This window comes from Lacerta agilis, chromosome 8 (assembly GCF_009819535.1).
Source record: "Lacerta agilis isolate rLacAgi1 chromosome 8, rLacAgi1.pri, whole genome shotgun sequence".
In the NCBI taxonomy this organism is placed as follows: Eukaryota; Metazoa; Chordata; class Lepidosauria; order Squamata; family Lacertidae; genus Lacerta; species Lacerta agilis.
Genome location: NC_046319.1, coordinates 21,087,374 through 21,100,045, shown reverse-complemented (window position 1 = coordinate 21,100,045; position 12,672 = coordinate 21,087,374). Strand labels below are relative to the sequence as shown.

At 44.7% G+C, this 12,672-nt stretch overlaps 1 protein-coding gene across 1 annotated transcript; it reads right to left on the bottom strand.

Moving 5' to 3' along the window:
* Positions 1-1,895: 1,895 nt before the first annotated feature.
* LOC117050700 (arylacetamide deacetylase-like 3) lies at positions 1,896-11,065 on the bottom strand. Its single transcript, XM_033156475.1, has 4 exons — positions 10,867-11,065; positions 5,087-5,303; positions 3,466-3,529; positions 1,896-2,901 (listed from the first exon to the last, which is right to left on the bottom strand). The coding sequence occupies exons 1-4, from the start codon at positions 11,041-11,043 to the stop codon at positions 2,127-2,129; spliced, it is 1,233 nt and encodes a 410-aa protein (XP_033012366.1). The 5' UTR covers positions 11,044-11,065; the 3' UTR covers positions 1,896-2,126.
* Between the last annotated feature and the right edge of the window lie 1,607 nt (positions 11,066-12,672).

The window sequence follows — 12,672 nt, the reverse complement described above, 5'->3', positions numbered from 1 at the left end:
ACTTCTGCTGACAAACCTTCAGTGAAGGAGGTCCCACCACCTTCTGAACTTATCTGTTCCAATGTTGATCAGCTCTAACCATCAGAATGTTGTTCCTAATGTTTAGTCAGAATCTCCTTGCTTGTCATTTGAATTGGTTGGTTCAAGTCCTACCCTCTGAAGTAGCAGAAAACAAGCTTGCTCCATCTCCCATGTGAGAGCCCTTTATATACTTGAAGATGGCTACTATATCATCTCTCCATCCAATTCTCCAAGCTAAACATATCCAACTGCATCAACCATTCCTCATAAGGTTTGGTTCCTCGACCCCTGATCATCTTGGTCTTCCTCCTCTGTACACATTCCAGCTTATCACTATCCTACTTAAATTGTGCTGCCCAGAACTGGACATAGTCCTCCTGATGGGGTCTTGTCAAGGCAAAATGGAGTGGAACTGTTACTTTTCTTGATCTGGACACTATACTTCTGCTGATGCAGCCTTGAACAGCATTAGCAGTGCAGATCTCCAGCCAACCAATAAGTACTAAAATGCAGTAGAAGGATGAAAACAATATAGAAATCCATTATATTAGAGCAAATTGGTTGTAATCATCGGTTACAATCATTGGTTGAATTTGTCATATAGAGATTTATGATGCAATTGTTTACAGAAACCATTTGCTGTTCCTGGTTCCTAATGTGACTGCAGCTTTATGCTCTAATTAATGAAGTGGAATTATGCCATCTTTATTAATTAGTGTCCTTAGGATTAGTGTGTTGATCATTTGGTTGAAAGTGTCAGCAAGGCGTTGGCTCTATCATCCTTCAACAAAATCACATTTTAATATTCTTATAGCAGAGGTGCCAACTTAAATAAAATATTTGGGGGGGGGGGGTTAGTGAGGTCCGGTTTTTTAAAAATGGCCTGGGTATAATCAACATTTCCTTTCTGACCTCTAGTAACCACAGCAAAGAAAAACAAGCATTGTGATTATGGATTAGGTATGGAGGATGAGGAAATGTTCCTCACTGAGCTCTAGAAACCTGTTTGCTGAATACACAGATAACAGTGAGGCAAGAGTCACAAGCAAGGCAGCAAGGCATGCTCAGCACTACAAGCAAAGGCAGCAAGTGTTTGCATTTCCCAAAAATTAAAATCTGTCCTTTTTTGGTGTGCTCACAGAAAAGAAGAAGAAGGGTGTGTCCTAAATCATTATTGGTGAAAAATGGTGCCATTCTAAGAAAAGGCATCATAAGAACAGTCCAACTGGATCAGACCAAAGAGCCACCTATTCCAACTGGGTTTCTAAAGCTGCCAAACCATTGTTCCATGGTGTATCCAATTACATCAGCCATTCCTTGTAAGGCTTGGTTTCCAGACCCTTGATCAGCCTGATCTCCTTCCTCTGCACAAATTCCAGCTTATCAATTATCCTACTTAAATTGTGGCACCCAGAACTGGACACAGTCCTCCTGGTGGGGTATGGTCAAGGCAAAATGGAGTGAAACTGTTACTTTTCTTGATGCAGCCTAGAACAGCATTAGCAGTGCAGATCTGCAGCCAACCAATAATTACTAAAATGGAAATAGAAGGTTGAATTGTCCAATTACAAGATTCATATATAGTGGTACCTCGGTTTTCGAATGTAATCCGTTCCGGAAGACCCTTCGAGTTCCAAAACATTAAAAATCTGAAAACTTAACACAGAAGCCTCAATACAGAAAACTCAATACAGAATCCATATGGCACGTTTTACATCGGAGGCAAGTTCAAAAACCGAAGCATTTACTCCCGGGTTTATGGCATTTGAAAACAGAAATGTTCATCAACTGAGACATTTAAAAACTGAGGTACCACTGTATTAGTGAAAACAATAGAGAAATGCATTATACTAGAGCAAATAGCTTGGAATCATGTGTATATTAGTCAAAACTCCATATGAAGAAAAAGTGTTTATTAGGAAAATTTCACACTAAAGTGCTGGTGAATTTTCATGAGGAATTCCCCGCTGCCCCCAGGAACCACATTTTGCTGCAGAAATATGGAGAACTGAATATAATATTGGTAAAATGAGAAACTATCAGAAGCTGAAGTTGGCAGATTCTCCCCTCCTTATGAATGACTCACAAATTCAAGAGATTTCCTCTCATAAGTTTTTGACAAATTCTACAATCCTGTCCATCATTTCAACTGCAGCGGGGAATGTGAACAGGCTTACATCAAAGAAATTTAGCACCCCATGAAACCCGTTCTCAACATGGAACCAGCTGACTTTCACCCCATGGTCCTCCAGACGTTTCTTGTATAGTAGTCCGTCGTCTCGTATTATGTCATACTCGCAGCTCACAAATAGGGTTTCAGGAAGCTTCTGGATGACAGAGTCCTCAGCAAAAAGGCAAGAAATGTCAGATTCCAATAGCTCTGGCAATTGCCTATAGACTTCAGGTTCATAAGGAGCGAGTGGGACTTGTTTGTAGCCTCTCGCCTTAAATCTCTCAGGAATGTTGTCTGGACTCACCCACTTCCCATATTTCAGTCTCATTGAATCTGGCACATGAGAGCCCTTCAGGAGCTGGCCTGCCAAAGAAGGGTCCTTTGCAGTATACTTCAGGCCATAGTAAACAACTTTTTCCCAGAAGAAGATGGGCATTGAGTTGTTCTGCTGATGGCAAGGCAGGTTGAAGTCCATAGCCTGCAAATTAGGATAGATCAGCACTTGAGCCCGTAGCTTTGGAAGGTCTGATCTCTCCACCAATTTCTGAGCCACAACACAAGCAAAATTGCCCCCAGCACTGTCCCCACCAACAATGATCTTGGAAGGATCCACCCCATGGGAAGCTGCATTTTGAATGAAGTGTATGGTAGCAGCAAGGCAGTCCATGTGCTGAGCGGGAGGAAGATGCTCAGGAGACAGGCGGTAGCTGATGAATAAAACAGAAGCAAAGAGGTAAGCACCCAGAATCTTTTCCAAACACATTCATGATCACATAGGATTACAAGACGAGCCTGCTTGATCAGTTATAGCAGATACAATGCAGGTGAAAGTCAGCTGGCTTATACCCTTAAAAAAAACTGACTTTCTCAGCTAGCAAAAGAGTCTTGGGAATGCTAGGGAAGCAGAACTCTGCAAGATTGGATCCAGCTGGTGGAAGACCATTTGCCATTTGCAACTTTCCTTCCTGCTCCTGTTTAGATGCAGGGGGCATTTCCCAGTTTCTTCCTGACTGTAAGTTTAAAAGCCCTAACTGAACATTAGCCCCACACCCAAATTGATTCCAGGCTGGATATGGGTTGCGTGGTCTCCAAGTTGACGGTGATCTGGAGGCGCTGGTTAGCTCTGATTTGAATCACAGAGCGGAACGTTTTCGTGGGGAGCCGCTTTTTCCTGCAAGGAATATGGCAAGGGATGCCACCAACAAATGAAGCAGCATGCTGGACCCCTACACTTTCCCCCTAAGAAAGGCCATGTGTTTGTGTTTACTTACCCAACAGACACAACCACTGAATCAGTCTCCTTGGCGATTTTGCTGCTGACGTCTTGGTAAGACTCTAGCAAGATGAGAGGGAAATTTTAAATAGGAAGGTAGTTATCTGCTGCCTCCAGTCTTGCCTTTAAAAGCACATTTTTGAACAGCAGTCCTCCGATACATAATGTATTTGTACATGCAATTTTTACTGACATAAACCTTTGGGATGCCGGGCGGGGGCTTTGGGAGTCTCTGCGGGCTGCAGAGAGTCCCGAAGCCGCTGCTGTAGCACAAAGGGGTGCCAGGCTGCTGCTTTGGGACTCTCTGCAGCCCGCAGAGACTCCCGAAGCCGCCGCCCGGGCCCCCTCGGGGGAGCGCAAGTGGGGCAGGGCCCGCCCTTCTCCTTGCCCCGGCTCCACAAGCCAGCCAGCGGCGTGAAAAGCCGCTGGAGGGTGGGGGCTATTTTTGGCGCTGCCGGGGCAGAGGGGGGTGACACCCCGACAGTGCCGAAAATAGCCTAAAAAGAATTTTTTTAAAAAAAAAAGAGTAAAAAAAAATCCCAGTGGGCGTGGCCGCCCCCCAATATGTCACCCCCAGCAGGGGCGCTGCCCGGGCCTCCCACCCCCTCCGCCCCCCCCTGCGACGCCCCTGTATACAGGCAAAAAAACAAAGGTGTCACATTTCACACTGGCTTCCATTTACAGCAGAAATACCCAGACGTGTGACACGTCATCCCTGTGGGCGGTGCGCACATCTTGAGCTTGTTAACCCTATAAGCTCCAAATCTCACAGATATACATGTTTGTGAACCTCTTTGAGGTTCTATAAAATCAAGTGGTATTTGTATTTTATAAAATGAATCAGCTCCCCCAGTGGCTGCTTGCTGGAGTTCAGCTCCCCTGATCCCCAACCACTGATCAGTGGAGATGTGAGATCTGGGAAGCCATGATAACAAGGGCCTCTTTTTCTTTGTTTCTTCTGATTGACGTAAGTCACCATATCTGCATATAAGTCAACCTATGGTAAACCAAAGCACACATGTGCCACTTGTCTCTTCAGGAACTACCGCCGACACTCCTTTATTTCAGCCCCGTGAACCATTCTAAAGGTAAAGGGTAAAGGGACCCCTGACCATTAGGTCCAGTCGGGGACAACTCTGGGGTTGCGGCGCTCATCTTGCTTTACTGTCCGAGGGAGCCGGCGTACAGCTTCCAGGTCACGTGGCCAGCATGACTAAGCCACTTCTGGTGAACCAGAGCAGTGCACGGAAACGCTGTTTACCTTCCCGCCTGGAGCAGTACCTATTTATCTACTTGCATTTTGATGTGCTTTTGAACTGCTAGGTTGGCAGGAGCAGGGACCGAGCAATGGGAGTTCACCCCATCATGGGAATTCAAACTGCCAACATTCTGATCAGCAAGCCCTAGGCTCTGTGGTTTAACCCACAGTGCCACCCACGTCCCTAAACCAGTCTACATGGGTTTATTGAGTTCAATGGGGCTTGCCTCTGGATAAGTGTTCAAAGGCTCACAGCCTTAATCTCTTACCAAGTGCTTTTTTTCTAGAAAAATAGGTACCTTATACTTACCATGAAGTTTTACACCTTTTAACAACAAAAACAAAAAGGCACTGCTCTTACCAATGCTCCCAATCATGCCAGCACCTCCATGATAAAAAACAAATCCTTTCCTTGGGGCAGCAGATGGTGCTTTGGGCTGATAAACCCTCACAGGAACCCCATCGAAATGCAGATCTTTGGCAGAGAGGCTGGGATCCACTCTTAGATTCCGGAGACTAATGATGAAGCGGATAAAGGCAACCTCTCTGCAGACACCCAGCAGTTCAAGGCACTTCCCCTGTTGGGCAAAGGAAAAGTCTAATGAAAACACTGCCCACATTTGCATCCTATTCACCATGTGGTGTATCCAACTAATTCAATCAATCAATGTTTATGACAGTAATCAGCCAGCATAAGAACCCAGCTAAATCCTACTTAAAGTAGACCCACTGAAATGAATGAGCACATCTTTGCCATGTCCATTAATTTCAATTAGTCAGATTAGAATGGGACTATCATTAGAGGTAGCCCTGGATCAAAACGAGTGATCCAATGGTTTGGATTGATGTTGAAACCCAGTGGCGGAGGAAGCCTCTTCGCTGCCCGGGGCGACGGCGCGGAAGCACCCCCTGGGGGCGGGGCCACGACACGTGCGTTGTGACGCCACGACGCGTCAGGTGCACTGCACATGCCCGGAATTTCCGGGCATGTGTACTGCATCCAGCCAGTGCTGCTGCTCCTGCGGCGAGCCGGCGAGTGAGCGGTGGGTCGTGGGTCTGTCCCGGCAGTGCTGCTTTACAGCCAGGGCAGCCTCACAACCCGCCACTTGCTCACCTGCTCGCCCGGTCGCCATGGGAGCAGCAGCACTGGCTGGATGCACTCAGGCCGATGCTGCTGCTCCCGCGGCAAGCTGGCAAGCAAGTGGCAGGTCGTGGGGCTGCCCCGGCCATGCTGCTTTACGGCCGGGGCAGCCCCACGACCCGCCGCTCACTCGCTGGCTTGCCTGGTTGCCGCGGGAGAAGCAGCGCCAGCCGGATGCACTGTGGCCAGTGCTGCTGCTCCCGTGGTGAGCCGGAGAGCAAGCGGAGGCTTGTGGGGCTGCCCCGGCTGTAAAGAAGCATGGACGGGGTGCTGGGTGGCAGGGAAGGGGCCAGGAAGTGTCACCCCCCTCCCTTGGAACCTGGGTCGGAGCACCCCCTACGTGCCGCCCTTCCTACGCCACTGTTGAAACCCAAAAGCTTTCCTAAGCCATGGTTTATTTAGCCACCCCAACCCAGACACCAGCCAAGCTACAGATGCAAATGAAGCGAAGCTTTGTAGAAACAATCCACAATCTGTTTGTTTGCCTATGAGACAATTTGTGGTTTGGTAAAGAAACCATGATGTAAGCAAACCATGGCTTAGTCTGAATAATATATTTGTCTCTGTGTGTATCCCTCTATGGGATGAAAAGAAAGCCCTTTTTTAATTTGATAAAACACAATATCCTAAGCTCATCATCATCATCATCATTGTCATCATAAAGCAAACTCATTGGTTTTTACTAATTTTTTGTATGTTGTATTAAGCAGTATATGAATTGCTTAAATATATAAACTATTAATAATAGTATAAAATACAAGATAAAAACACAAAAAGTTGTTGTTGTTGAGATGTAGAAGGTCTTAAGATTAAAAAAGGCAAAACCAAACTTTTGGTAAAAAAATATGAATGATGAGAGTAAAAATAAATTACAAGATGTGTCAGGTCCACAGATTGAAAGGAATGTCAAGTATCTAGGTGTATGGTTAGCAGCAAATAATCTAAAACTGTATAAAGATAATTATTTAAAAACCTGGGAAGATATTAAAAGAAATTTACAAATTTGGGACAGAATTAAACTTTCACTGTTACGTAGAGTGTCAACTATAAAAATGAATCTATTACCAAGAATGTTATTTTTGTTTCAATCAATTCTGGTGATTGGCAAGACAATGTTTGGCAAAAAATATATTTCTAAATATATCTGGCATTGGGGGAAACTGATAATCTCACATCTCTGCTGGATATGAAATTATATTATGAAGCATCTTGTCTTTGTTGGTTGAAGGAATGGATGACATTGGAGAATCCACATATCTTAGATTTAGAAGGTCATGGTAATACTTTTGGTTGGCATGTGTATTTGCATGGACAGGTGGAGTCCCCCAACCCCCAGGCAACCCCCGAGTGGAATAATGACACCAGACAACATGCTACGGGATTAAAATTGGCCACAACTTTATTAAGATTCCGATGTAGACCTTGGCTCAGGCATTGAGCGTTTATCCTTCCCAGCCCCCAGCCAGGGATCTGGGAAACTTCAGGGTTATCCAGAATGTGCAGGGATTGGGCTAGCTCTGGAGAACATATGTTCAAGCAGATAGCTCGCCCCCCCCCCCCGTTTGCTGCCACTGGTGGGGGAGAGCAATGACAACCTCTCGGTGTATGGTCAATGCCTCCCCCCCAATACCCCTTTAACGGGAACCCTGCTATCACTGCCGCACTTGGGGCATGGAGTCACCGCCCCATGCCCACCCCCCCATTTAGGAAGATGACTAAAGGATTCCACCCAAGGCCTGAAACCGCCAAAGTTGTGACGAATTGCTACTGGAAAGGCAAAACCTGCCAATGCAGGGAAATTCCTTTCCAGCCCTTCAACAGTGGCCTTGACATAGCAGCGCCTGCATACCTGTGGAGAAGAGGTTAACCTGCAAAATAAGTGTTAATTGAGAGAGTGGAGGGTGGGAGAAGCTCTGGAGCCCGACTGCTGCTTCCTGGTAAGCTACACCTTCTATTGTGTGGGCTAGGTAGTCCCTCCCCTTACCTGGCCAATCCCCTGGCAACGCCTCCCCCCCAGGCGGGATTGGGTGCTTAGCTGGGGTAGGCGGAGGCCCCAGGTATCCCTCCTAGGGGAAGACGCAACCAGTCTGAAATATCAGGTGTCACCGAGGAGCTCAAGGGGCTGCGCGCGACCATGCAAACGTCGCCCCCCATTTGATGTGGGGAGCGATCATTGTGGTAAGAAAAGGTGAAAGAACACAGGATATACAAATCACATAATTAGGGGGAAATGATAGAGTATGGGATAAATAAAAAAATTTATTGGAGACAAAAACACCACTTTGGCTCTCACCATTGGAAGCCATAAAGGTAAAGGTAAAGGGACCCCGGACCGTTAAGTCCAGTCGCGGACGACTCTGGGGTTGCGGCTCTCATCTTGCTTTACAGGCTGAGGGATCCAACGTTTGTCCACAGACAGACTTTCTGGGTCAAGTGGCCAGCATAACTAAGCCACTTCTGGCGAAACCAGAGCAGCACACGGAAACGCTGTTTACCTTCCCATCGGAGTGGTACCTATTTATCCACTTGCACTCTGACGTGCTTTCAAACTGCTAGGTTGGCAGGAATTGGAAGCCATAGCAGTAAAGAAAAAGAATAATAGAAGGTTAAACAACTTATAGAAATTTATTAAAACAAGAGGGAGGAGAGTTTAAATTAAAATAATTTAAGAATTTATCAGGAAAGTTAACAACATGGATACAATATCATCATTTGAATGAAGTATTTAAGAAAGATAGGAATTGAGGTGTTGGGGAACAAATATCACAGTTGGAGAGGGATCTGCTGGAATGTAATGCAGTGCTGTCTAAAATGTATAAGATATTATGGGATTGAGAGACAAAGGATGAGCAAGAAAAATCTTCGAAGATACATTGGGCAATATATATGGGTTATAATATAGCTATGGAAGTGTGGGAGTGATTGTGGAATACGGATATAAAATTTACAGCATGCTATTGTGTAAAAGAAAATTATATGTGTAATATAGATGGTATCTAATAAACTGGCAAAAAATGTATAAAGCAAAATCAAGTACGTGTTGCAAATGCATATGTGGTGGTCCTGCAGTAAGGTTAAAGCTCACTGGGATATATAATGAATTGAAAAAGAAGTTTAAAATAACATTTGTAATTTTTTTAAAAAACAGAAGCTTTTCCCCTGGGAATTATAGGGTTTTTGTTGTTGTTCAGTCGTTCAGTCGTGTCCGACTCTTCGTGACCCCATGGACCAGAGCATGCCAGGCAACCCTATCCTCCACTGCCTCCCACAGTTTGGCCAAACTCATGTCAGTCGCTTCGAGAACACTGTCCAATCATCTCATCCTCTGTTGTCCCCTTCTCCTTGTGCCCTCCATCTTTCCCAACATCAGGGTCTTTTCCAGGGAGAATTCTCTTCTCATGAGGTGGCCAAAGTATTGGAGCCTCAGCTTCAGGATCTGCCCTTCCAGTGAGCACTCTGGGCTGATTTCTTTAAGGATGGATAAGTATGATCTTTTTGCAGTCTATGGGACTCTCAAGAGTCTCCTCCAGCACCATAATTCAAAAGCATCAATTCTTTGGCGATCGGTCTTCTTTATGGTCCAGCTCTCACTTCCATACATTACTACTGGGAAAACCATAGCTTTAACTATACGGACCTTTGTCGGCAAGGTGATGTCTCTGCTTTTTAACATGCTGTCTAGGTTTGTCATTGCTTTCCTCCCAAGAAGCAGGCATCTTTTAATTTTGTGACTGCTGTCACCATCTGCAGTGATCATGGAGCCCAAGAAAGTAAAATCTCTCACTGCCTCCACTTCTTCCCCTTCTATTTGCCAGGAGGTGATGGGACCAGTGGCCATGATCTTAGTTTTTTTTATGTTGAACTTCAGACCATATTTTGCGCTCTCCTCTTTCACCCTCATTAGAAGGTTCTTTAATTCCTCCTCACTTTCTGCCATCAAGGTTGTGTCATCAGCATATCTGAGGTTGTTGATATTTCTTCCGGCAATCTTAATTCTGGCTTGGGATTCATCCAGTCCAGCCTTTCGCATGATGAATTCTGCATATAAGTTAAATAAGCAGGGAGACAATATACAGCCTTGTCGTACTCCTTTCCCAATTTTGAACCAATCAGTTGTTCCATATCCAGTTCTAACTATAGTTTCTTGTCCCACATAGAGATTTCTCAGGAGACAAATGAAGTGATCCGGCACTCCCATTTCTTTAAGAACTTGCCATAGTTTGCTGTGGTCGACACAGTCAAATGCTTTTGTGTAGTCAATGAAGCAGAAGTAGATGTTTTTCTGGAACTCTCTAGCTTTCTCCATAATCCAGCGCATGTTGGTCTCTGCTTCCTCTGCCCCTTCGAAATCCAGCTTGCACTTCTGGGAGTTCTTGGTCCACATACTGCTTAAGCCTGCCTTGTAGAATTTTAAGCATAACCTTGCTAGCGTGAAAATTATAGGGTTAGAACTATCTAAACGGTATACAAATTTATTCATGTATGTGACTACAGCGGCAAGAATGTTATTTGCCCAAAAATGGAACGAAGAAGTCCTGATGAAAGAATAATGATTACAAAAACTCATGGACTATGCAGAAATGGTGAAACTTACCGTAAAAATAAGAAATCAAGATAACAAACTTTTTATAAAAGAATGGAAATGGTTTATTGAATGTGTACAAATAAGTTGTAAACATTGGCAGGATTATTGTAATAACCTGCAGTTTCATAAGAGTAAATAATTAAAGTAGACTAATAAAAGAATAAATTAACGTACTTTAGAATATAATATACAGGAAATGCAAAATAATAATAATTAAGGAACTGCAGAAAGAGGAGGAAGTTGAGTTTTGAAATGTTAAAATGACTGTAAAACTATTGAAATGTATATAACTGAAAATCATTTTTAAAAATTAAAAAAATAAAGATTACCATCATCATTTTTTAATCACATTTTACATATGAATGTAAGAATAACCTGCTGCATCACATAATGGCTCAACAAGTCCCCAACTTACCACAATGGCCACCATAATGACATTGCAGTGAATGACCCGAAGCTTTAATGGACTGTCAAATCCAGATGGAATTTTACTCCTGGAAAGATCATAATAAATTGCAAAGGAGAGAAGCAACAGGAAAAGAATCCCTATAACTTTGATCACCCCAAGCAGGAGGCCCAGAAGAAGCTCCATTTCACTGTTCCAAAGAGTGCAAATTGAGTCTACACTGGCAGAATTTCTACTGTGTGGCTCCACCAGAGGTATCTACGCTACTTAATAGTCTGTAGGATGGTTGATTAAGTAATTCCCAATTAGCACACATACTTGCATGCAGATATTTCATCCATCCAAACACCAACAGCAATTTCATAGGTCTTGGAATTGGCACAATGTTTGATGTTCTGGGAGTAGTTGTTGAATAATGAAGAGGACTAGTGTGCAAGATTTCCTAGTCTTCAGACCCAAGTCCCATTCCTACCCAGAGATCCCCAGGGAGGAACCTAAACCCTTGTATTTTCAAAGCATGGGCTCTTCTCTTAAGGCATGGTCCTCATAGCGAAATGCAAGTCCATACTGAGATGAATTATACCTGACTACCAGATTCCAGATATGTTATCATTCATTTAGCATATTTCTTAACACACCCACCTTCACCATGCCATATTTGTAAACATGTGTGTTTCCTATTGTCAGGGAGAACTCCTTCCCTTGGAGGTTGCTCATGAGTAACGACAAGCCTTCAGGTAAGCTAAAACTATTTATTGTCCATAATGTAATTACAGAGCCTCTGCAGACATGACTGCTCAGTTAGTGTCAGTTTCTCGGAGTGGCGGGCTTTCGCCAAAGCTAACGGCTTGGCACTCTAAAATGACGTCTGCGTCTCTCCCCCCCCCCTTCGTCTCATCTTCCTGTCTGAGACTGACTGTGCTTGGTCTTTGCCCTGTCATCCCACAGCCTGACATCTCCCCCTCTTTCCTGACAGGGGCTGGAGGAGGGAGATGAATCTGTGGAGATTATGGGTGGCTGTTCTCCATAACCCATTGACCCCCCCCCTTCCCTGGAGGAATCGCTATCTTTTCTCCCAGCTCTAGCTTGCTCCTCTCTCTCTCCCTGCTCCTCCCGAGTAGTCCCTCTTTCCCTGACACCTATCTTTCAGAAACAGGGTGTGGGGTTAAACTGCATGCATGCCAAGGGGAAAAAATCTTCTGCATGACATAATTGTTAGTAATTATGGCTGCAATCATGATAAATGCCTTTTTTTAAGGTACTGAACTTCAATATACAGTGGTGCCCTGCTAGATGAAAATAATTCGTTCTATGAGTGTCTTCGTAGAGCGAATTTTTCGTCTAGCGAAGCGGCAATGCAGCGTGGAGGTTTTCGCGGCAAAAAGTTTTTCGTCTTGCGGGGCAGCCTTCCGCTAGCGAATGCTGTTTGTCTAGCGAGTTTTTCGTCTAGCAAGGCATTCGTCTAGCGGGGCACCACTGTAGCCAGGAAGTGGAACAGGACGTTGAATCCTTCTGATTCTTCCCCCTTTTGGTCTCCCTGTTAACAGGTCTTAAAGGAGTTCTTGTTGTTGCTGTTGTTGTTACCACCCACACACGAATTACAACATGAAGAAACTCAAAATATCAAAAGCACAGGAAGTAAACCACAAATTGCTAGAGGAAAAGCGCAGGATTATTCCTGCCTTAATGTTGAGCTTTGCTCTGAACTGGGCCGTCTTTACCCAGGGGTGCAAGGGGTGTGGGACACCTGGGCGCCGAACTCTAGGGGGTGCCGGGCGCCCAGCGCTGAAGCCACCTACACTCTTAACGAACTAC

Coding starts and splice junctions, on each gene's coding strand:
- LOC117050700 (XM_033156475.1), bottom strand. CDS start 11,043: ATGGAGCTTCTTCTGGGCCTCCTGCTTGGGGTGATCAAAGTTATAGGG. Junction 3,530..5,086: donor TGGCATGATTGGGAGCATTG/GTAAGAGCAGTG, acceptor TCATCTTGCTAG/AGTCTTACCAAGACGTCAGC. Junction 2,902..3,465: donor TCAGTGGTTGTGTCTGTTGG/GTAAGTAAACAC, acceptor TTTATTCATCAG/CTACCGCCTGTCTCCTGAGC.